This window comes from Cavia porcellus, unplaced genomic scaffold (genome assembly GCF_034190915.1).
Source record: "Cavia porcellus strain 051 isolate PalLab524CR breed Dunkin Hartley unplaced genomic scaffold, mCavPor4.1 scaffold_29, whole genome shotgun sequence".
NCBI lineage: Eukaryota > Metazoa > Chordata > Mammalia > Rodentia > Caviidae > Cavia > Cavia porcellus.
In genome coordinates this window covers 7,332,821-7,358,729 of record NW_026947512.1, presented here as the reverse complement: position 1 = coordinate 7,358,729, position 25,909 = coordinate 7,332,821, and the positions used below count along the sequence as shown (strand labels likewise).

Sequence of the window (25,909 nt, the reverse complement as noted above, 5' to 3'; positions counted from 1 at the left end):
TAGTACTCCGTTGCATAAAAATATTACATCTTTTTTATCCATTCTTTGGTTGATGGGCATTTGGGTTATTTTTAAGATTAGCTATTACAAATTGTGCTGCTATAAACATGGGTGCACATATGTCACTGTAGTACAATGTTTTTAATTCTTCTGAGAAGATACCCAGAGGGAATAGCTGGGTCAAATGGGACATCCAATCCCAATTTTTTGAGGAATCACCACACTGATTTCCAGAGTGGTTGCACCAGTCTGCATTAACAACAACAATGGAGAAGGTTACCTTTTTCCCTACAGCCCCTCCAGCATTTATTATTATGTTCATAATAGCCATTCTGAGGTGGAATCTTAGTATTGTTTTTTAATTTGGGGGCTTTGTTTTGTTTTGTCGTTTGTTTTGAGACAGGGTCTCGTGATGTGGCCCAGGCTGCTTCGAGCTCAGAACAATCATCCTGGTTTAGCCTCCCCAGTGCACACACAATCACACCCAGCTCTCAGTGTTGTTTTAATGTGTTTTAAGGTAACCTATGTATGATGTTGAACATTTTTTATGTATTTATTTGCCATTTGTATTTCTTCATCTGAGAACTGTGTATTTATCTCAGATGCCCATTTTTGGGTTGAGTCTTTAAATTTAGGAGATTCGTTTTTTTGTTTTTTTTTTTTTTTAGTTCTCTACATGTTCTTGATAGTAATCCTTTGAGGAACAGCTGTCAGACACTTTCTCCCATGTGGGTTGTCTCTTCACTGTGTTGGTGGTTTCTCTTGCTGTGTAAAAGCCTTTTAATACGATGATGAGAGCCAAGTTGTTGACTCATTGCAGTACTTCCTGTTCAATCAGGGTTTTATTTATAAAGTCTTTGTCTACAACACTGTCCTCAGTACTGCCAAAAAAATTTTTTTAAACTTTGGTCTGCCAAGCAAGTTTTGAACTCCATTTGATAGTGAGAGCTTTTATGTAACTTGTACTAAAACTTTGTCTTCCAGCATTCGGGTTTCCACTTGGAACAGACTAAACTACCTAAAGAACGGAGTGCTGAAGTCTGCCTTAAAATCTGCCATGGCCCATGACCCCATCTCCCCCGTGCTCTCAGATCCTCACCTGGACGCTGTGGACCAGCGGCTGCTGAGTGTCCTGGCTACCGTGAAGCAGTGCACTGATCAGTTTGGGATGGACACTGTGCTAGTGGAAGACAGGATGCCTCTCTCCCACTTGTAATTCTCAACACAAAATAAGTGAAACTTATTTTTACAAGATACAGAAACAGCACAATCAATTCCAGATGGTATCAGATGGCTTTGGAAGTTGCCAGCAGCAAATTTTGGTAGAGGACAGGATGGCCTTGGGTGTCTTTGGGGTTTTGTATCTTAGAAACTAAAGCAGACATATTTCAGAACTCGAGATGTTCCTGCAGAACCACTTTCTGAGTTCCTCAGTAGTGGCTCATTTTAGCAATGGGGATTAGCATTTTTGGTCAGTTTTGTCTCCCATGCCAAAGGACAAACAGGTGTGACATTCAGATAGGTGAAAGCTGCACTTGCTTCCAGACTATTTTGAGGTGAACTTTACAGTCCTTTCTCCACACTTGTGGATTTTGTGGAAACATTTTACAATTTCTTGTCTTTTTTTTTTTTTTTTTTTTTAAACCAGGACTACTCAAATTGGAAAGTTTACTGCTACCTACAGAGTAGCAGCGAATAAAACCTTGCATTCTGTTGAGCCAAAATAGAATGCTCTGTTGGAGAGGGATATGTTTGTAAGATAGAATTGGTGGGAAGGGCAAAAAGCAGGAGATACTCCAGCTAGTGAGCAACTGCGTTGTGTGGTTTGGTGATCTTAGAGGAGGGAAGAAGGGAGACACTGAGTGGAGCCTCTGGGAGATACTGAACAGAAAGAAAGCTGGCTGCCCTGTGCTTAGGTTCCAAAGTATCTAAAAGGCATGTAAGTAAAATCTGTTCTCACAGCTCTGTCCAAATTAACAGAAACATTGTCTCTAGAGAAAATATCTTTACAACCCAAGCATGATTCTCTTACTGAGACTAATGTCCCCTTTTGCTTAAAGCTGTCACATCCTTTCTAAATTAACAAAGCAAACTGAAATAATACCGTGAATAAGAGTCAGGTTGCCTGTGATCCCTGCTGTCCTCATTTTTCTTCTGAGATGAATTCCCACTTGGGGTTCTAAGATACTGGTCATTAAAGATGCTGTTCCTAGGAGATCAGCGACTCTGTTTTTGCCTTTCTTACAAGGAAAGGCAGTTATGCCACCTTGTGTGCACCTTGCTGGTGGATAAACTGAGTTTATGATGAGCCATTCAGAAGACTAGAATCCAAGATACTGAGCCTTCTACACCTTGAAGTTAAGGGGGTGGCCACAAGGAGCCATAAGATTTTGATTTATGTCAAATCCTAATTTCATCACTTAGTCTCATTTGGAGTTCTTCCATCTCCTCTTAATACTCCCAAATTCGTGTTGCTAAAACATAGTTTTAGTATCATGTTTTGGCAAAATGATCCTAACATGTAAGCAGCTGCAGGATATTACAGGCCTGGGCTGCCTGCTCACTTGTACACTCAGAGCTGTGTGTGTCCCTCCTGCGTCTCGTCCAGTAGCTATTTCAGCTTTGTACTTCTGTCAGAAAAAATATACTTACACGATGTGGTTGAGCAAATTTAATGTCAGGGACTCTTGACCACCACCCTTTCAAAAACAGCTTTCCAATTTGTGCCCCAATTTTCTGGCACTGAAAAATAACTGAGTAACTTGTAACTACTTTAAAATAGCATGAAATTAGGAAACCATTGTAATTTTTATAGACATTTTGTTGGTGGACATAGGAGTGACTGTGAAAGATGTCCTAGCCTGGCAGGGTGGGGTACACCTGTAATGCCAGCATTTGGGAAGCTGTGGCAGGAGAGTTCACTGTGAGTTTGGTGACACCCTGTCACAGAGACCAAAAGAAAAAAAAAAGGCTCCTGAATTTAAGAAGCAGATACTAGCACAAAACACTGAAACAGTGTTAAAAGAAGGCATTGGTTGCGATTTTTAAGGCCACTTGCTATGTGTGTTCAGGGAAATTCACAGTTCAGCTTGAGAATACCTTGGTTTAGTGCTTCCCCAAAACTGGGAACCCGCTGGCAGGGGGCAGTAGAAAGGGCATCAGTCAGTCCTGGGTTAGCCACGGTGCCTTTGTGCAGCACCGGGAAATGAGGAAGAGCTGTCCGGACTGGGAACTTCAGGAAGGCTGAAGACGGTGAGCTGCGAGGGGAGAAACAGGAAGGAGACCTGCTGGGAAAACTTCATCCTTGCTTCAAAGCATTTGCAAAAATGTGTCATTCCATTCTTTTCCTTATTACTTTCAAACTAAGAAACACTAAGTTTTGTGTGAAAAAAAGAGATGCTTTTTAAAAAACGATTTGTAATGCTGTCCTCTTCTTAGTTTTGATTGTTAAACTCTGGCTCAGGCTGCTACAACCAAGTCATTGGAGGGGGTTTGGTTAGTTCTAAGTTGGGGCTGACAGCTGAACACGTAGATGTGGATACATTTTAATACTAAAAAAGAAGAAAAATCAGAGGTGATTGCCATTTGCTGTTCTTCCATGTCTTCAAAATGTGTATTTTGAAGTTTAAATGTAGAATATTGAGTATAGAAGTTTTATTTTAAAACTGTTCTTTAATGAGGCTACATTGTGGTTGGGAGAAGAGTATATATAATTTTCTGTGCTGAACAAATTAATATGATGTAATTTGCTCAGAGTGTTGTTCAATATATTTTAAGACATTTCTCCCTGTTTGCACTCAGGGTTAGTATGTCAAATGAAATTTAGGAAGAAAATGGAGAAATTCAGGTATATTTATTTGCACAGTATTTTGGAAGAATTGAATCCTGTACATGGCAGTTTTTCAATGTCACCTGGGTGCAGCATTGTCTTCCAAAGGAATCTGTCTTGTCTTTAACACAAACCAACTCTGGACTCCTCATCCCATACCCGTCCTCCTCAGCCTCCCTGCTCAGCCTGCCTGTCTCCTCTCGGGCGGTAGAGCAGCCTCGTGGGGAGCTGTCCTGACAGTTCCTCTGTGAGCACGGGCGAAGCTGTACATCCTGACAAAGGTGGCTGTGTATTAAGCTAAGGAAAATGTATTTATTTTGACACAAGGAAACACAATGCAGAGGTACTTGAAGCTGTTAAAAGTTCTCTTTGCAGTCTCTGTGAGTGCACGCTATGTGACGTAAAGGCTCTGGCGAGCCAGGTGGGCCTGAACCTGACTCCGGATACCTGGCCTCGGGGAGGCCAGCTGGGCCCCTTTCCCTCCTGAAGTCTGGATGGTGACTAGGGCCTGGGTACCATACTGTCACAGATATTTTGAAACCAAGGTGTTCCTCACAAATGAAAAGTGAGGAAACTGGGAATAACTTACTCGGGAGTTAATTTATTTGCTTTAAGGGAGGTATGGGAATCACCACCCCTTGTTTGATTGCCAAGGATTTCCTCTCAGAGCTGTTGCACAAATAGAGGTTCTTGGTAAGAGACTGAATAAGAGACACACCCCAATTTCTAGTTTGTTCTTTGGGTTCCGATTCTGAAAAACAAAAAATAAAGATTTTAATAAACATGGAGATACAATCTTTGTCTATTCATCTTTCTCCTCCCCTTTAGGATTTTTCTAGTATTTTCTATTCCATTTCCTACCTGTTTTATAGGGGACAGAAGAAGGTTACATCTTTTGTTCCCCCATAAACATACACAGAGGTTTGCGTCGCAGTATCTGAAAGGCAGGCCCTAAGTTACCTCACCTGTCTTCAGCAGGTCCATCCAAGGCCTCGGCTGTGCCAGAGCTTTCCGGGGGGTCATTCTTTGTTGCATTTGTATATTAACAGTTAACTTCATGCAGCTTCTTAAAGCTAAAGAATTACCAATCTGGGTTTTTTTTGTTTGTTTGACTTTGAGATAGGGTCTCCTTATGCAGTTCAGGCTGGCCTTGAACTCACTTTGTAACCCAGGTTGGCCTCAAACTCACAACATTCCTCCTGCCTCAGCCTCCTGAGTGCTGGGATTACAGGTGTGTGCCACCATACTCAGCCAAGAAATACCAATCTTGTTGGTATAGTACTATACAATATAGGCAGGAAGAGAAGGCTGGATGCCCTGATTAGAATTCTTAGGACATCTGTGAAGTAGAAATCTAGCACTCCTTAGACAACGAAGCAGAGTTCTTAACATTTTTACTTGATTTGTGGAATATTTACCAGTTTTTGTCATTTGTACCTGAATACACGGAGGATGAAACATACGTGTTTCTCCCTGACTCACCACATAAATTCTTCTGAGGATTCACTAGTTTTTGTTTGTGTGTTTGGTTTTTTACAGAGAAACTAAAATTAGCCAATCAAAGCATCAGTGAAAGTGACACAGAACCCCGAAACACGATAGTAAGAAATCAGTAATTGCTACCATAATGTCTCTCCCTCAAAATCACTGCCCATGCCATCAGACGTGACAAAACCAAACAAAACACAATAAAACCAATCAAAACAAAACAGGATAAATCAATAAAATGGAGCAAAACAACAATACTGGATTTCAAAACAAGACAGAAGGAAATCCCCCCCCCCATAGTTGCTTTAATGCATACTGTTATCCTCTATGCGCAGACTCTCAGCTTTAGGCCTGCAAAGTCAAATAATACAAGCATTAAGTTGTTTTTGCACCTCAGTTGCTATCTGCTCAGCCTGTGTACCTGAATCAGGTGGCTGCCTGTTAGAGGGAGAGGCTCAGCTCTTACCCGCAGCCCACAGCCACTGTGCTGAGCACTTCTTGTTTCTCCTCCCGGCCCACAGCTCTCACTTGCTTTTAAGCGTATCAGATTGTTAGTACTTAAAAAGTGTAGCTGAGCGAAGGAGGTGTGAGGTTCTGTTCCTGAGTAATGTTACACCACAGTGTGTACCTACAAAACTGGTTTTTGGCAGTCATTTTATGAATTAGTGATCATAACTGGCTTTCCATTGGTTGGTTCTGTAAGGTAAAAGTATAAACCTCAAGGAATAATGGGATCAAGTCACAGTATGTGAGGTATTTGGTCTTCAGTGGACTTTTGGGTGTTGTGTGATCTGTTACAGAGGTGGCAATGTGACCATCTCTTCCCTCAGACAGCCTCTCAGTCCTGGGAGAGAACTTCTCAGGAGGTACCAGATGCTTCAGGAAAAACTTAAAGCACTCACCTTGGAGATAAGGCAAACATCCAGATGTAATCAGGGTTGCGTGTAGAACCTGCTTCCACACATACGTGCAAAGCCATGTGCTTAGGAGATGCAGAGCCTCCGGGCATGTACAGTTTTCAGTGTGTGGTGATCTCAGATCACCAGAAACACCCTTGCGCACTTTCCCGTGTTCTCAATCCTGGAGGAGCCCTGCCTCTTGACGATCTCTGTCCCGTGATGCCTCAGTGCTGTGCACCATGGATGCTAAACAGGCAAATACACAAGCTATGAAGTTTTCATACTTTCAGAGTGTATTTTTTACATTGCTGGGTGATTTAAGATAGAGACTTGATTTGGACCCAATGTTTGTTTATACAGCAGATGGTTCTGCCTGCCTTCAGTGGGATAGAGAAGGTGTCTTTTGTAAAGCTCATTCAAATGACCTCAGTAAAAGTGTTGTGTGCCCATTTTCTCTTAGATCTTGCTAAGATGAATATTTTGATTCAGGTCTGGAGCCTGAAATTCTGCATTTCTGGCAAACTCATTGGTCCTTGGGCCACTCTAATGAGGAAAGTAGCTGTCTGTAGTTTTCACGACGGCCTCTAGGTGTCCGCCTCGTCCGTGAAGTCTTAGTCCTGGAGCTCATAGCCATTAATTTTCAAGCCCTGTGAGTGAATTAGAGGCGATTTCCCGAAATACCCAAGAGGTTACTTAGAAACTAGTATTTTGCTTTGCTGTTTTCCCGTGGGCTGACTCTTTGTGAAAAAAAAGTATTTTTTAGGGAAAAAAGTCTTGAAATCAATTTGATCCAACAACTTGCCAGCTACCTACTTACCATAAATTGTAATTCTAAACCAAAATGTCTTTACAAGTAAAATTATATATATATATATATATATATATATATATATATATATATATCTGTATATATATATATCTGTATATATACACACACTTAAACAGTCTTTAAAGACTTGGATTGTTTTTGTAACGTATTATCTCTAACTCTGGAGGTGGTGCTGGGGTTAAACCTGGGGCCCCAAGCATGCCAAGCAGATGCTGCACCACTGAGCTACAGCACATCCCTGTTACTGGTATGTGTATCACCATAAATTCCCCAATAAGTCCAGTACTAACTCATCCAAACCTCCTCCAATAGGCTATTTTATATAGTATCTAAACATATATAAAAATAAAAGTTAACATGAGTGGAGTGTGATGCACTCAGGTCATTTAATCCTTACAAGCTGACTGTTCAGTAGGTGGGGAAATTGAGGCATATGCAATTGGTAATACTCAAAGTCTGCCAAACAAAATGACAGACCCATTCTGTTATTATGCTAAACTGCCGTTTAGGCTCAATAAAATTTGTTGAGTGGGTTAATGTTCTTAATTTTCAGACAAGCACATGGCTGTGACCTCTGTTGAGATCATCTGAACGAAACTTGAGTTTACAAAAAACATCGCCCCCAACCCACTGAAGGCAGGCACAAGCATCGCTGTGTGAACAATCTTTGGGCCCAAATCAAGTCTCAAATCACCCAGCAATGTAAAAAATACACTCTGAAAGAATGAGTATTTCATAGCTGTGTATTTGCCTGAGTTCCTTTGTGTTGGCTTTCTGTTGCTTTGAGATAATTATAAAAAGTGTTTTTGTTCCACAGGTTTGGAAGTTCCCACCGTGATCAGATGGACCTATTGTTTTGAGGCTGCTGGCAGCAGGTGGAGAGGGTATGGGATGTGGCACTCCATAGTGGGAGTGTGGGGTGGAGCAAAAACTGCTCACCCTGTAGCCAGGGAGCACAAAAGAAAAAGAGAACACGCGTCTGTGCTCTCGGTGGTGGCAGAGACCTCCTACCAGGCCTCACCTCTTAAGTTTTCACTGCCTCCCCATTAGCATGAAGCTGGTGGCTAAGCCTCTAACATGAGTCTTGGGGCTGGGGCAGACCGTGATGATCCAAGCCATAACACATGTGACTGCAGATAATGTGCTGGTGCCCTAGCAGCAGCACCATGGAAAGTTTGGGCCCATTTTTGACATCACCAGTCTAAAGTTGTATATAGACACATAATAATACTTTTCAGCTGAACTCTTTGTATTAACAAAGGTGCTTATTTGGTTTGGAGCCTTTTGGTTTTTTTATTTTTATTTTTTGGAAAATAAGTCCTTATGACTTGTTTTATTATACAAATTTTATAAGACCAAACTTTTTTTTTTTAAGGCAAAGTCTCACTATGTAGTTCAGGCTGGCATTAAGCTTTCAGCAGTCCTCCTGCTTCTGTCTGCTAAGTACTGGGATTACAAGTGTGCACCACCACAATCAAACTCAGAATGTCACACTTATCAGGCAGGCATCCTACCTACAGAGCTATATTCCTAGCCCGGTCTTGGAGCCTTTTGAATGAAAGGGAGGAGAAACTTGGTGAGCAGCTGAGGACAGAGGAGCCTTGGCCTTGAGTGTGATCTGCTGGAGTGAGCAGGGGAGGCAGTTTGCTGTCATACTCCTGAGGCGGGGTGTCAGGGTTCACCAGTCTGTCCTGAGAGCCGGAGCTCAGAAGACATTAATCAGCTCCCCTGGTCTTTCACCAACAGTTTCCAACTAGGACAAGATGGCTCATAGGTCACTGATTTTAGTGACCCTAAGGTGATTTTTGGAAAAACGCAGTAAGATTTTCTGAAATTGACTTCGTTCAACCTTGTTTCCCCGCTCTGTGTTAAGGAAGTCTGGGAAAGGGGCCCTCAAATCTCTTGCCAGTAGTATTAATGGGCTGCTTCTCACAAGCACTTGAAAGCTGCAAGCCACAGTACAGGAGACCTTATGATCTCATGACTATGGGGATTTACAAAACTCAGACCCGTCAGCTTCTTGCTTCCGGTGGAAGCCTGCAGGTTCCTTTCTGCTGTGTTTCATTTTGCTCTGCAGAGAGGCCCCTCAGTCGGAGGGGCCCGTGTGCACCTTGTTTTCAGGGCTGCTTCTCCCCTCAGCTAAGTCTCCTCCCAGCATAGTGCGCCTCACTGAAATGGTGTCCACAGCTTCCTCTAACAGGTTGGCAGGAAGCTGGCCTGCGGACCTGGGGCAGGATGCCGGCTGCCTTATTTGGTAAGCCTCAGATGTGCTGCCAGTGATAGCAGCATACCTGAGTGATTGACAGTGGTCATTTCAAGGCCTACATGTGTCACCTTCTTTGCAACGCCAAGCGCAGCAACCCAAAATAGACTGCTTCCTGGTGGGCGGTGAGGTGGGGGACGCGGACGTCTGCCTCGGGATGCTGTCCCAGCTCACAGCCGGAGTTTCTATTTCTCTCCGAGTAGCTCGCAGGCCAGTGGGCGGGCTGCAGCGGCCGGTCGCCATGGCGACACCAATCGCCAGCCCCGCCTGCCGCGCGGACGCCGGCCCCGCCCCCGCCAACCCGGGAGGCGGCGCAGCGGGCCTGGAGCCCGGGTCGCCGGCCATGCCTCGCCGCTGGCGGCGCGCGGTCGGGCTCAGCTTCCTGCTCCTCCTGCTGCTCGCGGGCGCGCCGGGGTGTCGGGGCGCCGAGAGGCTGTGGGAGGGGGCTGACGAGCCGGGCCCGGCCTGGGGCTGGCCGGGCCTCCAACGCGTGCGGGAGCAGCTGCGGGCAGCCGGCGCCCTGTCCAGGAGGTACTGGGCTCTCTTGAGCTGCCAGGTGTGGCCCGACGACTGTGAGGCGGATGGCGAGGCTGCGGCGGGCCGCCTGGGTAAGAGCCGCCCCTCCCGCCGCTCAGAGCAGCGCTGGTCGCCAGCCTCACTGTTCGGCCGGGCTCTGCCCGCGGCTGTGGCGGGGCAGCCTCAGCGGATCAGGAAGTGCTGGTGCTGACCTCAGCCCCACTGCTGCTTTGCCTCACACTGATGACCCTGAGGAGAGTTCGCTGTGGACAAGGCTGGTGATGGTCCCCCACGCCCAAGTTCCCTCTCTGTTGGTTACGAAGGCAGTCAATGCTTGAGTGCATGCAGTGGGCAGAGCCTGGGTTGGGATTTGGGACCTGAGTCCTGGGTTTGGTGCTGACACTGACAAGTGGAGCTGTCACATCACTAGTGAGCTAACAGAATCTCGGCTGTGCCTCATCGCTCCTCTTTTTCCAGGCCAGACCCTTATCCAGTTGGGCCAGAGGTCCCTGGATGCCCTGACCACGTGGTACTGCAGCTTCCGGGACTGCTGCAATGGTGGCGACTGCAGGATCTCCAACGACTTTTCAGGTTGGACCCTGCACATGTCCAGGGGCTAGAGATTGTGGGGAAGGGAGGCGACTGATTACAGGGAAATGGTGGGGGTGCAAGTGATATTCTGGCACTTTACCCAGCCTCCCAAGTGGGAATTGCCACAAGACTGCAGTCAGGTGTGCAGTTGTTTAAGGATTTCTGGGAAAACTACTAGGTGTTCCAAGACGAATAGTGGGAACAAGGTAACACCAACATCAGTGGTGTCATTCTCTCACCTGGGAACAGAAGCCAGAGTACCTCTGTCCTCTGAGCCCTCCATCTTGATTCTTTAAGCAGCACCATGATACTTGAAGCAGGGCTGAGAACCTCCCTTTTACCTTTAGCTTGATGACTCAGAACTTGTTGAAATTCATGGGAATTCCTTGAAGATGCCACACCCAGCTAAGACAGCTGGGAGGAAGGAACACTGCCAGAGAGAGGTATAGGTGCTGCAGGTTTTCCTCTGTTCCCCTGCTACCCCTCTCCATGTCCTCCTGCCCTCCCTGGGAGTGGGTCCAAGGAAAAAACTAAGAATGGTTAATATTGCCACATCTGGTGGTACCTGCTACAGTCCCAGCGCTCTGGGAGGCTGAGACAGGGTCCAACAGTGGTGGGGATTACCAATGAGGGAACTGACTAAAGATGATGGGATATGATCAGCCAGCAAAGGTCTGGGAAACGCAACACTTTTCCTGGTTTATCTTGGATCAGTGGGGATGCCTGAGTGGCTTCCCACCCTGAAAGGAGTAGATTTTTCCTGATTAATAAACTAGTTGATAATAACCACCACGTGGATTGCAGATTGCCCCTCAGTGTGCTGTGAATTCTTCCCCTCAAGTCCAGCTGCTTACAACTCACTGCTAAACAATTTTCCTCCTCTGTGCGTTTAAATTAGGTGAGGTGGCTTTATTTGCATATTGTAGTTCATTTGTATTTTAGCTCTCAGAGCACTTCAGTTTTAGAACCAAGTCTGATAAAAGACCAGTAGGTTAGTCCTTTGTGAAAGTTTCCTGTTTTCTCCAGTTTATTCTCTAGAGTCCCCTAATCCCAGTTCTTGTCATCTTCATAAATGAGACCCACCTTATATTTTTGGTCACTTAATTGAAAGAAGTGCAAGTGACAGTGTCTCTAGCACAGGATCCTCTAGCAGGCCACATACAGGTCAGGAAGTCTGAATTTAGATTTCTGCCAGCCTGTAGGGACCTAACAAGTTACCCCCAGCTGTAACATACTCACTGTCCATGAGGGCCTGAGTCTCCAGCTTGTTCTGGTGCAGTGGGTGTCAGAAATCCCTGTGCAAGTCCCTGACCTCACCTCTTAGGGGGCACACTTTGGGCAGTCCTTTCCAAGTCTCAGTTTCCTCTGCTTTAAATGCAAGTGATATGTGCTTTATGGAATTATTGTGAGGATTAAATACGAAACCACACAGTCCTCAGAACAAGGAAACAGCAGCAAACGCTGATTTTCCCTTCTCTGGAGTTTTGAAGCAGTGTGTGATCCTTGCTTGGTGGATTGTGACTTGTCAAGGTCCCAGAATCCACCCTACCTGGCTGGCTGGAATCGCCTGACCAGCTAGCTGATACTGAACTCGGAGTACTCAGTCCGTAGGCCAGCTGGCCGAGTGCCCTTCCTGTCTCCCAGTCCTATGCCCCCACAGCTGAGAGGTGGCAAGGCCCAGCATAGGCCCACAGTAACTGTTCTGTATGAGTCTGCTGGATTAAAATAGAAAGGAGAAGCTGGGTCTTGTCCACGAAACCTTTAAGGATCTGAAACTAAGGATGGGCGCTGCCTCGGAGAGTGGCCCTGGGTCCTTCCTGCTAACTCCTGGTGCGGCCCACTGTGGAATGTCTTCTTCAGAGGGTGATCTGTTACCTCTCTGAGTGCAGTGCTTTCCAAATTCTTCACACAATAGCTCTGGAATCCCTTCTGTTGCAAGGGCTGTCCTCTGGCCTCTTCTGAGGACAGACAGGATGAACAGCTGACGCCGGCAGCCTAGCAGGGAACACGCCTGTGTGTGCCTCTTGCTATGTCTCTCTCTCTGCCCTTAGGCCTAGATTCGGACCTGAGCGTGCGACTGCACGGCCAGCATCTGGCCCGAGAGCTGGTCTTCAGGACAGTGAGAGGCTACTTAGAGATGCCCCAACCAGACAAGGCCCTAGCACTCTCCTTCCACGGCTGGTCTGGCACGGGCAAGAACTTCGTGGCGCGAATGGTGGCTGAGAACCTGTATCGGGATGGGCTGAAGAGTGACTGTGTCAAGGTGTTCATCACCACGATCCATTTTCCACACTCGAAGTACGTGGACCTGTACAAGGTGAGGCCGCCAGTGCCGGGAGCCAGGCTGTCCGGCCAGGGCTGAGTGGGCCTCTGTGCCAACAGACATCCTGACATTGGCCCTTCCTTGCAAGGTGGTGTGGTCTGGAAAAGCCTCAGAGAAGGTGTGGCTGGGGCAGTGGACCCCTGGCCATGCACAAGGCACAGGGAGACCCCGGCAGCCAGGGAACAGACAGATGTTCCTGACATCTCCTCCAGATTCTGCCTCCTTTCCAGCCATAGGCTGGGAATCTCAAGTTCATTTTTGCATTGGAGGAAGAGTGAAATGTCACAGGAAATGTCAGACCAAGAAAAGCAAAACTGTACCACAATCTCCCCATACATTCTGGCGACCTTCCTTTGGTATCAGATTTTCCCAGGGGTGTTTCATACCATTCTCATTTTATTCGACAGAAAGTTGCCAAGTGCTGCTTACGGGTGTGTGCAAGAGTGCATGTGCACGCATGCGTGTGCGTGCGCACGTGTGTGTGTGTGTGTGTGTGTGTGTGTTGCTGGGGATAAAACCCAGCACCTCCAGCATGCTGGGCAGGTGCTCTGCTCCCAAGCTGCACCCCCACCCATGGTTTTTCTTAAGAGGCTTATTGTATCATGATTCTCTGTGTCCCATAATGGCTTGTTTTATGCCACTAGTGGATGGATGGACACAAAGATCCTTTGCTTTTTCCAGCTTTTTTCCCATTTAGACATACAGTATTGAAAATTAGCATACTCCCATCACAGCAAAACTGCCCCATCTTTGGCTTTTGGTTCTAATATCCAAAGAGTGTTAACTTAGGGAGATTACGTGAGCCTCTGAGGGCAGCGATTGCCCGAGTCACCAGGCAGTGTAGCATGGCTTTGGACGGTTGTGAGCCCCAGCTGGACTAAAGGCAGGCAGCTGATCAGCTGGGGCTTCTCTAGGAAAAACTGTCTAGCTTTGCCTATGCTAAAACTGTAGATTCCAGCTTCTCCACTGTGAAAGCTGATGCACTCTCATACCCATATTCTTAGATGACTGGGGCTGAAGTCAAACTCTAGCAAGGCCAGCAAAGGGTGAGGAATTGACCCCACATAATATATTCCTTGTCCACAAAGAAGCCTCTTCACACAAATTCTTCAAATTAAAGTATCAAATGAATAAAATGCCTTTAGATGTAAAAAGAAGAAGCCTCTTGTTAATTGAGTTTTATTTTTGTTTTGGGTGGTTTATGGTTTGCTTTTTGAGATGGGGTTTTGCTTTGTAGTTTAGGCTAGCCTTGAACTGTCTCTTTAGCCCAGACTGGCCTCAAACTCATAGTAATCCTCTTGCCTCAGTCTCAAGTGCTGGGATTACTGGAGTGTGCCACCATCCCTGGCCTCAAGGTCTACTTTTGGAGCCCATCACAAGAGCCCCAAGCCATAGGCCAGCTGGGACCGACCGGGCCCTCAGCGAGCTTGGTACCTTGAGATTTCAGCCCAGCCTGTGCCAGTGAGTGCCCTGCTCCTGGGAGGGAGCATGGGGAACCTGTCCTGCCTGTCACCCCCACAGAGGCGTCCAACTCTGTCTCTAGGGAGAGTGAGCTGGTAATTAGTTCCAGGAGGGAACTTAGTCCTGGAGAAGGGTAGCGCATGCTAGAGGCAGGCCCTGTTCCCAGGGGCAGGGTCTTGCCCTCCACACCCACAGGGCCTGCCAGAGCAGGGGGTGCAGGGGAATCATGTGAGAAGCCTGTTATCCAGGGTGCACAAGCCCAGGCCCCAGGCTTGTTCCAGGGGATGGGCTGAGTGTCAGGCAGTGCACTGCAGATACCTGGGGGGACGGGTGCCTTCTCCAGGCCCTTGTGGCTCGAGGTAGACAGTACCCCAGGACCCACTGGCTCCCTATGTCCTGTGCAGGAGCTGCTGACAGACCAAATCAAGCAGGTGCAGCAGCGCTGCCACCAGAGTCTGTTCATCTTTGATGAGGCCGAGAAGCTGCACCCAGAGCTGCTGGAGCTCCTTGGGCCACACTTGGAACGCCAGGCTCTCGAGGGCCACAGGACCAAGTCTCCAAGAGCCATCTTTCTTTTTCTCAGGTGAGGTCTGGGTTGGGGAGGGCACGGGTGAGTGTGGAGGGCTTCCCCACTCTAAGCGCCAGTCCCTTCTGCTCAGGAAATACTAACTCAAGCTGTGGCTGGGGAAAAGTAGTCAGCGGCTTGCCTCAGGTTTCTCTGCTTTTGCCCTGATTACTTGCAAGCACTTCTGAGGGTCTGCAGAGCTCAGCCGGACCAGCCTAGCAGAGAAGCTGCCACCCATAAGTACAAAACTCCCTCTGAGAGCTCTGAGGAGGGCATTCCGTTTTCATGGCAGCCCAGTAGCTGAAAAGCAAGTACAAACCATCCTTGAAAGTTCCCAAGGAAAGTGTCAGAGGATGGAGTAAGTGTCCCACTAGGTCCCACGCTGCCCGTCCCTCTTCCAGCCTTGGAAGGTCTCTGATCAGTCCTGGGCCTCAAATTCAGGCATGATGCTGACTAAACAGCGTCCTCATTCTCAGCACCTGTAGTTGAATTTGCAGCACTGCCCTGCAGGACCTGTCCCCAGGCTCTTGAAATGGTTTTGTAGGATGCAAACGCAGAAATAATTTGTCCAACTCTTTTTTATTACTATTTTTGAATTTAACTTTTTTATTTTTTTGACACAGAGCCCTGCTATGTGTAGACTGACTTTGAACTCACTGAGTAGCCCAGATCAGTCCTCATACCTCAGGCTCCCAAGGGCTGGGATTCCAGCTGTGCATGTTTACACCCGGTTGAAACTGTTTTTATGGAAGGACCATCTTGAATGCTTCACAAAGCTGCTTTTTAAAAAATTTTTTTTTGATACCGGGGATCGAACTTACGACCTCATGCTTACCAGGGCAGGCGCTTACACCGCTAAGCTAAACCCTGGCCCCTACAAAGTTTCTTGTAGACCCAGTAGAAGTCAGTTCCTCCCCCATCCTACCTTACTCTCACTTCTGAAAGCACTCATTTGCAGGTGGGTTTTCTGGGGTTTTAGGGCACAGCTGGTGAGGATCGGGGTGATTTCACCTAGGTCTGACGAGTGCAGAGGGCTAACCTTGTTTCTGTGTGACCCTCAGGACAGGATGGACCAGGCTGTTGTTGCCAGGTGGGGTTCCCATGTCCTTCAGGGGCGTAAAGCTTGTGCAGGACTGTGAGAGGTGATTCGGGGTGAGGAGGAGGCAGGGATGAAGTTCCACAAGGGATTTAAGAGAAAAGAGCAGCTTGACACGAAGCTATGCAAGTGTCTTCAGTTAGTCCCGACCCCAGCTTCTACACTGTTCACCTCCTGGGTGGTGGCTCCGAGCCGCAGAGGCTGTTTGGAGGAGTCGCTTGGACCTACGGCTCCCCCCGGGGCCCTTCTGGCTGGGAGTTGGGATGCTTGGCCCCACTGCGGCTGGGCCCAGCCCTTCCCACCGAATGCATGAAGCCTGGAGTCGCGGTTCCTTTCACGCATCAGCTTCTCCTGCTGCTTCTTCTGTCCTCTCCAGATCAGTCCAGCTGCAGGCGCTACCTCCACGCCCGAGGAGCTGGCTGATTCTTCTGTCTGTACCTCAGCCTGGAAAACCCTTGCCCTCACCTGGACCAGGATTGCCTAATGTGACCTAGTGACCCAGCTGTCTCTAGACAGACATCTGCCTCTAGCATTTTGGTGGCGGACCAGCTGGCAGTGTCCCCTGTCCCCTCGGCAGTCCTGCATTTTCCTTTTGTGAACCAGCTTTGGTGGACTCACCCAGGCCACATAGTCACACACACAGCCAGTCATCCTAGGTGGAGACAGGGCCTGGTGAAAAGGCATCCTGCGAGACTGTACTTCATCACCATCTGATGAAGCAGCTGACCTGGAGGCAGAGAGGAGGACACACACTTGTGACAGGGACTTGAAGATGTGGCCTTGAGTTCCATTAGCTCTGACGTGACCTTGTATAAAGGCCTCCTGCCAACAAGGGGTCATGGGACACACAAAGCCACAGCCAGTTGCACCCCCCTCCACAGGCTAGGACACCCCACAGAGTGGCTGCTGCTCTAACTCAGCAGTGCTCAGGTACCCTAGTCATGAGTGGGGCGGACACCTTGAGATTTGAGTCTGAGCCCGATTTCTATAATGGACTTCAGTGAATCCCCCTTGTGATGAGGACTCATGAAGTACAGCTGATTTAAACTGTTAGCATGACCAATCACCCTAGGGTAAGACACCTTTAATCCTGTGAAGTATCCTAAACCAGCTGTTTGAAATGAGGCGCTGGTGGCCACCTTCTCATGCATCTGCTGGCAGATGAGTTAGGATGAGGACTCACTGCCCAGGTGTGCAGACGCCAATACCCTGGCAGCTGATTTTTCACAGCTCAAGGGCGTTATATTGAAGGGTCCCCCCGAATCCCAAGCATGCTCACCTGTCATCCCCATGGGTGGGTAGCACAGGGATTTAAGCAGCCTGGGGTGAGGGAAAAAGGAGTGATTGGCTGTGATAACTGGGAGCTTCGCAGAATAGTCCAGGTGGAGCTGGTAGATAATCTTGGTCCATCCTGTAACTACTGACAGCTCCTCTGGCCTCTAATCTAGGTGCTCGCTCCTCAGGTTCTGTTGGTTCCCCGGGCTCTCCGGTCACTGTAGATTGGTCATAGGCTTCTGAGCCTGTGTCTTGAGGAATAGCTGGAACAGATTTTAGAGGCAGGGGCTTACTGTTTTACAGCTCACTCTCAGAGGGAGCCATGGAGCAGGAAGTTTAGTGTGTGGTGGGTGAGGACACCCCGGTCTCATAGCCCGTCCTAGTCTCGGTGGGAAGAATTAGGCTGCCTTCATCCGGTTATTAGGAAACTGACATTGACTACTTTTCCCCATTTTTGCCAAGTTCACAAAGCTCCAGGAATGGGTTAGGTGGTAAGACCAGAGATAGAAGCTATTGAAGCTAAAAGAGAAAAACTAGTTTTTCTTTGACTTGAAATAACTGAAAAGTGAACTGTACAAATATGGATAATTCATCATGGCCTTGTACCTCAGCATGGAGTACTCAGTGTGTATTTGTTGGCTGCTCTTTATCGACCAAGCACACTAGTTCTCACCTTACAAATAAGGAAGGCTTAAAGAGATCTGCGATTCAATCTGTGCTTGTTCTTTCCTTGTGCAAGGAAACTTAGCAGTCTGAGTTCGTTCTGGGGGTATTCAGTGACCACGTGTTCTGGAGAGGCCTTCAGGCCTTTCCTGCCCCAGGTCAGAAGGCTGGCCCATAGGGGTGTTTCCGGCCCCTTGTGGCAGTCAGCAGGTGGCCTGGTGCAGTGGAAGGGAACTGAGGTGCTCCAAGAAGGCAAGGTCTGTGTGCAAGTGGCATGCTGGTGCCAGAGTGCACCCCCGAGGAGCTGTGCGTGGGGGGCAGTGAAGGGTCAGGACTCCCAAGTTACGGCTTGTTGGTAGATAGGGCCTAGCCTGGTGGGGGAAAGAAGACATTATCTAGGGGACAAAGACAGAGGGGAGACTTGCAGGAGAGCTGGAGATGGTGCAGGGTGCCTGTTGGGTGGTGAGTACTGTGCTCGGCGCTGGGCTTATCTGGTTAAATAAGCCAGGCTTCCTGTTCTCGAGCAGCTTAAAGGTGATGGTTTTCTGGGTAGAAAGGGGGAGGCACTGGGGTCTGTACCCCAGTGCTGGGGGAATGAGCCGCACTGTCTCATCCTGGAGGCCTGGCCACCAGCCCATGCCATTGAAAACAGGTCCCTGCCTGTCTCCTTCAGCGAATGTGGGTTGGGGGAACCCTGGGCATGGAGCTGCCCTGCCCCTGCTGATGCAGTTGTGGCCCCGACAGAGCGCCTCGCAGGCTTCCTCGAGGCAGAGGTGGAAGCAGGGCAGCAGCTTGTCGGCTTCAGGTGGTGCCGGGATCAGGGAAGTCTGGCCGAGCAGCTGACCTTGAGCAGGACATGGGGACTGTCCTTGCTTCTGCTGGTTCACGGCCCTAGCACGTTGATCCCTAAGGAAGGATCCCCTGTAGCCCTGGGGGAGGGAGGTGGGTAGGCCAGGAGGGTCCCCACCCAGCTCCTCCCTGAATCCCGGAGGCCTGGCCCACTGGGCACACTCAAATGTTAAAATGAGCAAAGAAATGGGTTACTAGGGTGTCAAAGGGCTTCAGAGATTTGTGAGCAGAGATAGGAAAGGAGTACTGGTCTCTGCTCCTCAGCCTTAGGCCTGCTTTTCCTCCTCCTCCACCTATTACACCCCCTCATTCCACCAGCCCTGGAGGAAAAGCACGGGGAGAGCAAGGCTTGGTTTAAGGTGCTGCAGCTGCGGGACAGAAGGGTACAGGGGCAGGGCAGCTGCAGGGCTGTCTCCCCTTAACTCCCCTTAAGCTTCTCAGGGGGTGGTTCTCTGGGTTCCTCTCTTCTCCTTACCCCTTCTCTTCTACGCTTCAGACCTGTAATCGCTGCTGTGTAATGACATCCCAGCCCCTACAGCGGCCACAGGCCATGGAAAACACTCAAAGGCACATAAAACCAACCTGTCACGTCCAGCCTTCTCCTGTCAAGCAGAGCAGCAAGCAACCCGTGGGGAACTTTTGCCTCCTTTTTCTCACTTCTCATGTTCCTCAGTTGCAACATCCATCCTTTCAGTGGTGTTTCCTAAACTAACTCTTAATCCTTCTCTTCATCACCTCTACACGTGCACTGTTGGCAGAAAGCTCTGGGATTAGCTTCCTGCAAGCATTCCCGGCCTCTTCAGCCGACGTAGCCCTGGAATGACTGTCTTAGGACACACAGCTGATAAGTTGCAACCCCACGCTTAAAACTCTTCAGTCCTCCTCTTAGGCCCATAAGCTCAAACCCATGCACAGGGCCCACGAAGGCCTCCTCCCCCCGGCGTGGCTGACCTCTCAGGCTTGTTCCTCCAGCTCCTGACCCCCCACTGCCTGTGATGCATGGTCCGGGGGCCTGCACCGTGCCCTCCTCAGGGCTGATGATCACTACTTAGCGTGGATCCGCCCTGAAGCTGTCTGCTTCTCCACGAGTACTTGCCACACTGTCCCGGAATCTCATGCACACATGGGCCTCGTTATCACACAGAACTCAAGGGAATGAACCTTGTGCTCCCTGTACAGTCTCATTAAAGAGAGGGTAGATGGCGAAGCAGGCAGTGTCTTTTCTGTAGGCTGTCGGGTTGTGATGCGACTTGCCTGAGATGGAAGACCTCGGCCCCTCAGCCTCCATTCTTTCAGGCATCAGTGAATGATGGGCTTTCATTTGGAAGACTAAAAATACACACCTGCCAATAACCTCATCTCTTTCAGTAACCTTGGAGGCAATGTCATCAACAAGGTGGTCCTGAATTTGCTTAAGGCAGGATGGGCCCGGGAAGAAATTTCAATGGAACACTTGCAGGCCCACCTCCAGGCTGAAATTAAGGAGTCCACAGGTGAGTGGCTGGCTGTAAGCCTGTGATGAGAGCCGCTGTTGGAAATGATTAGCCTGCATGCTGATTATGTGCTTCTGAGGCAGACAGGGCTTGAGGCCAGGCCATATCAAAATCATGTTTGTCAGTTTTTGGTGGCAAAATAAAAGTGCCCAAGAAAGCCTGAACTTTTCTAAAAATTCTTTGAAAAGTTTGTTTGCACTGGCCTGAGCTATAGGCAGTGTTTTCAGAAGCCCTTAAACTTAAACTCTGGTCTCAGCAATTTAGCCTCCAGCCAAAGGTAGGATGGGTCCACCTTCTGCTTTCTGCTATCAAACAGAGCCACAGTCTGGCAGTTGTACCCCACTCCCCCTGCTTCACCGCACACCTGTTACCATGCGAGGTGCTCTGCAGCACTGCCTGGCTCTTGGCAAGGGCTGCAGACAGCCCCACTAGAGCTGGCCTAGGAGGTCAGATTTTGCCCAGGTCTTAGATTCAGGGACTGGGTTCTGCCCAGTTAGAGTTCATGTAATTCTGGGTCTTGATTTCAGAGAGTGGCTTTGGCCACAGCCGTCTGGTGAAGGACAACCTGATTGACTTCTTTGTCCCCTTCCTGCCACTGGAGTACCGTCACGTGAGGCTGTGCGCACGTGATGCTTTCCAGAGCCAAGAGCTCCTCTACACAGAAGAGACCCTGGACGAAGTTGCCAAGATGATGACCTACGTTCCCAAGGAGGAAAAACTCTTCTCTTCCCAGGGGTGCAAATCTGTTTCCCAGAGAATTAACTACTTCCTGCCTTGAAGGCTCCGTGAGACTTCTGAAGATACCTTGCTGCACTAACAAAACTCCGGGACCTGCCAGGTCACTGGTGGGCATCCAACAATGGCTGACACACAACTTGTCAAGGACAGGCTTACATCGGAACCAGAATCAATTCTTAAAATCATTTAGTGCCTTAAAGACCTACACTCCAAATGAGAGGCCAGGAAGCTGGAAAGGCCAGAGGGAGATCAGCAATTTCCAAGGGCTGGCTCAGCCCTGCGATGGTCTCGCTGGCACTGGAGCACTTAACTGGCTATCTTGGGTTTTGTGCTTCCAAGGCTGTTGGATTCTTGGTTTAGAGAAGACAGAAGAAAAGTTCTGTGGCCCTGTGCAGGGGAGTATAACCTGAGTTTGCTGGTTCTCAAGTTCCTACTCTCAAAGCAGAGCAGTTTCAGTTTGTGAGTGGATCACGGATCAGCAGGGTATTAGGCTAACGGGAAAAGTGGTGTTCTGATCATGTGGGTGGTGTTCTGATCTGCAGATTGAATTTTTTTAAATTGGGGGCTTGACATAAATGATTATGTCATATGTAAAAAGATTAAAATTTTGTATTTTTAAAACATTTAACCTGTTTTCTTACTGAGATTAGTAATTGTGCTCAGCAAAACTTCAAATGTCAGGTAATCTTAATGGGGACTGATGGGAACAGGTGGATGCTGGCATCCACACTGCTGGCGGAGCACATTTGAGATTTTTTATTTATTTTTTTATTGTTTTACCACATTAGCTGAGCTAGGTCACAACAAAATTTTAGTGAAGAGGTTTCGAAGGCATAGTGCTTTTACATATTAAAAACATTCACTCCTGGACTCCCAGTTTTAAAAGGAAAAGTCATTTTGGGGGATTAAATACAATGTGAAACTTTACACTTCCCAGGTTTTCTCATTTCTTGGTTCTTCCCTTCTGCACTTTTGGAATAATACACTTGTCTTTTGTATTTGTTATGTCCTCTTTTACTTGATGCCCTCTTCAACCCTCTCATCTGGAACATTTCTGGCTCCCCCATTGAACACTTTATTGTGTTCAAGTACTCAAGTAACGGCCTCAAGGTTAGGGAGTCCCTAGCCGATACATACGTGAAGGAGTTAAGGCGAGTAGTTCACACCACTCACCATACACGGGGTAAACCCGGTCTAACTGCAGTCAGAAGGGGCCACTTTTAGCTGCTGGCTCAACATCTTTCAGTCTAGACAGAGCACCTGTCAAAACGCATCCAGCTGCGGTCTAACGCTGACACACTCTGAATACATACTGTAGAAGGTATAGTCTGTATTGATAAATCTGAGGTGCACCAAACACTTCGTTTTAGCACTGGCCAGAAATGTTTGGTGTCATGAATACAGGTGTGAACTCTGAACTCAGGGTCAGACAAGTAGCAGAACACAGTGGTTCCAGACACATTCTCAAGCCAGTGTATCTGGGTTGGAGTTGGTTTCCACCACTTAGGACTGTGAGACACCAGGATTTGTCTCAGAACCCCTCCTGGAAATCCAGAAGCTATTCTTGTTTCCAGTGAAAATTCTCCTAATCACCTCCTATGGTTCATGACTTCAGTTTTCAACGTTTGTGGAACCATGAGCTTTGTCCACGCAGTGAACACATGACCCTTGCCAGTCGGATAATTTACACAGAACTCAAAACTGTTGGCAGCCTGTTACAAAGGATACACTCAGGAACAGCTGAGAGAAGAGCGGCATAGAGCAGAGTGCTCCGGGTCAGCTGGTGCTGAGGCACATGTGGACATGGAAAACCAGCTGAACAAGTGGGCACGACCTGTTAGTCCAGGGCACACGCAGAGAATCAGTTCCAAAAGTGCTGTACCTGGGACAGGAAACGGCCTTCCGTTCTCCTGAGAACCCCAGCAGGTTTTAGATGGGATGGCCTCGGCCATCCTATCAGTCAGCCGGAGGCACGAGACATGAGGGACGGCCACCGTTAAGTTCCTGGTCACTGTGCTCTTTCCTACCGTGACCATTACCTGCCGCGTACTTCTGTTCAATTGGCCCACACCCTCTGTGCAGTGGGTATTTCTTTTCCTACCTTTAGTAAATGTAAAACTTTGCTACTTTTTTTGGTCCAGTTCTTATGTGGTCCCGAGTCCCCAGAACCCCAGAACTCAGTGACTTTCGTGCCCTCTTGCAGTTTCCACCCTCCCGGCACCTCATGTCTCCGCCATCCTGGAAGCCCTCTGAAACCCATCATTTGTTAAAGTTCTATGGAAGCCGAGTAATCACTGGCCACTGGTGGTTAAGTCAATCTCCAGCCCCTCTTCCCTGCTGGGGGGGGGGTGTGTGTGTGAAAAAAAGTAGGGGCGTGAGGCAGAAAGCTCCAAACTTCTGATCACATAGTTGCTTCCTCCTGTAACCATCTCCCATTCTTTTAGAGTTAACTCCCGAGTACAAACTCTGGTAGGATTGTGAATAACAGATATTTCTCTCACCACAATACTTGAAACTGCCAAAGGTTCTAGGAATATATGTTATGAAACAATACCACAGATGCTTAATAAAGACAAACTTCATAAAATTGTTAAATTTCTTGCTCAAAGTTACAAAGTTAGCCAGTTATGTGGAATGAGGATTCAACCCCGGAAATTGGACTCCAGCTTCTGTACTTTAATGATTGATGTTTGTGTTCAGGTATGGATAATGTGAGAGGGAGAAGATCACAATGTGAAATTCTTTCTGGAAGACTCTAAAAACAAAACTTAAACTGAACTGAAAATGAATGGAAGAAAAGGACTTAAAAGGGAATGCAAAGGGTATAAACTATGCATAAGCCGGGTGTGGCGGCACACATCTATAATCCCAGCACCAGAGGCAGAGGCAGGAGAATCTCCGAGTTCCCAGCCAGCCTTAACTTCATAGTGAAACTTTGTCTCAAAAAGATAAACTGTGCTTAAACCCATTCTAATTAGCCTAATGCCTATCACTTATGTGTAGTCTACCTGTACCTAATTCAGGTAACTTCTAGAAGCAGTAACTTAGGGGTGGGGGATTTAGCTTAGTGGCTTAAGTGCCTGCCTGGCAAATGCAAAGTCATGAGTTTGATTCCCAGTGCAAAAAAAAAAAAAAAAAACCCACAGAATAACTCATTAAATTTTTTAAAAATACAAAATCAACCAACAAGAACATAGTATTCCCTTTTGAGGGTCTACAGTTTATTAACACTGTTTTGGCTCACAACAGTTTTAGAACCTCTTTGGAGTTTGTCGCAGAATGGGTTTTGAGAGAATTAAGTTTCTCTTTACAGTCCCCTCCTATTGGAGACACACAATGCGCACAGACATTACCTACCTTGTCTACACCAGCCTGAGCTCTAGAAGATGCCTTGTGTCCACTTCCAAAAGTGAAGATATAATCTAGAAAACAATCATCTCCCATTCAATAAACTAGGCACCAACAGAAAGGTAAATCCTTATCTATCAATAATTACCTTAAAAGTAAACAGGTTAAATTTTCCAATTAAAAGACAGTGGCTGTATTGATTAAAAAACAAAGATCTAACAGTAGCTTCAGGACTCATTTAACTGTTAAGAACTGAAAAGCTTTAAAAATTAGAATTGTAAAGCTAAGCTATCTGTCCAGCTTCCTCATGCTCAGTGACAACTGCAACCCTTAGCCTTGGCACCAAGGAAGTTTCAACAGAACCAGGCTTTCAACACTGTTCTGGACCAGCTGGTGGGATAAAGCCTGGCCAAATCTACATTCCCTATTTCCTAACCGTGATCTTATTTCTCCTGTAAGTTAAAGTGCATCCGTGTTTTTGAGGGTGGCAGATAGCTGCCCTCCTGATTTGGCTCGCTTGTGAATAAACTTATTTTTCCCTTTGTGTAGGCTTTTCTCTTACTCTTGATGGGTAGGTGAATGAAGCCAGAGAGCTGAGGTTCAGATTCAGGCCTCTGGCTAGGTCCCAAGTGGCAAGGACCCACAGACTCAAAGTGAAGGAATGGAAAAAGATATTCCATGCAAATGGAAACCAAGGGAGAGGAGTGTGTATGTGTGTGTGCGTCTGTATGTACGTATATGTGTGTGTACATATATGTATATTATATATATGTATACTTTAAAAAGGAACAAAGATGTCATTACACAACAATAAAAGGGCAATTCAAGAGAATGTAACAGTTTTAAATAGGAATGTATCCAGCACTGGAACACCTAAATCATTTAAGCAAACATGAATAGACCTAAAATAGGGAGAAACTTACTGCAATACAAAAATAGCAGGGGATTTCAGCAGCCCACTCAGAGCAACGGACAGATCAGACAAGAAAATCGACAAGCAAACACTGTATTTAAATTGTATTGTAGACCAAATGGGCCTAACAACCATTTATGTACATCCCATCCAGTAGCCGAGGACACACACTTTCCAACTGCACATGGGACATTCTCCAGGACACGTCATGTATTAGACCACAAAACAAGTCCTAACAAATTGAAGAAGACTGAAAATCATACTGAGAGACTTAATTTTTTTGAGACAGGATTGCGTTCTGTGATTCAGGCTGGCCTCGGAACGCATGGAGATTCTATGTCTCAGCCTCCCGAGTGCCTGGACGGCAGCCTGTGCTACCCACCTGGCTCAGGTGATCTTTATCACAACGGCTGGTTTTCAATGTGGGGTGAGGGCTCTGGAAACTGCAAATACACAGAAACTGAGCAACATGCTCTGGAACAACTAATGGGCCGATGAAGAAAGCAGAGGGAAATTTTAAAGTTTCTTGGCCCAAAATTAAAACAAACATACCAAAACTTGTGATATTGCAAAGCCAATTCTAAGAGGAAACTTTATTTTTGTTTATTGTTATTATTTTGGTCGAGACAAGAGTCTCACTACTCTGTAGCACAGCTGGCCTTGAATTTGACAGTGATGTTCCTTCTTTAGCCTCTAGAATGCTGGGGTTGTATGTGTGTGTCACCAGGCCCAGCTGAAGAGAGAACTCTGGGAAATAAATGTCTACCTCA

At 47.4% G+C, this 25,909-nt stretch overlaps 2 protein-coding genes across 3 annotated transcripts in view; both read left to right on the top strand.

Moving 5' to 3' along the window:
• Positions 1 to 4,624, top strand: part of Fam20b (FAM20B glycosaminoglycan xylosylkinase) — a 43,344-nt gene extending 38,720 nt beyond the window's left edge. For both annotated transcript variants that reach the window (XM_063240086.1, XM_063240087.1), the window contains one exon: positions 985 to 4,624. In XM_063240086.1, coding sequence (XP_063096156.1) covers positions 985 to 1,216 — 232 coding nt within the window. In that variant the 3' untranslated portion in view covers positions 1,217 to 4,624. The remainder of the gene's footprint in view (positions 1 to 984) is intronic.
• Positions 4,625 to 9,534: 4,910 nt separating this feature from the next.
• Tor3a (torsin family 3 member A) lies at positions 9,535 to 21,501 on the top strand. Its single transcript, XM_003474942.5, has 6 exons — positions 9,535 to 9,916; positions 10,302 to 10,415; positions 12,467 to 12,732; positions 14,604 to 14,782; positions 20,016 to 20,140; positions 20,668 to 21,501. Exons 1-6 carry the CDS (start codon positions 9,550 to 9,552, stop codon positions 20,916 to 20,918), a joined length of 1,302 nt encoding a protein of 433 aa, XP_003474990.3. The 5' UTR covers positions 9,535 to 9,549; the 3' UTR covers positions 20,919 to 21,501.
• The last annotated feature ends 4,408 nt before the right edge of the window (positions 21,502 to 25,909 follow it).

Bases quoted from the DNA above. Each gene is read 5' to 3' on its own strand.
- Tor3a (XM_003474942.5), top strand. From the start codon at position 9,550: ATGGCGACACCAATCGCCAGCCCCGCCTGCCGCGCGGACGCCGGCCCC. The intron at 12,733-14,603 runs GTGAGGCCGCCA...TGTCCTGTGCAG, and splicing joins AGTACGTGGACCTGTACAAG to GAGCTGCTGACAGACCAAAT. The intron at 20,141-20,667 runs GTGAGTGGCTGG...TCTTGATTTCAG, and splicing joins TGAAATTAAGGAGTCCACAG to AGAGTGGCTTTGGCCACAGC.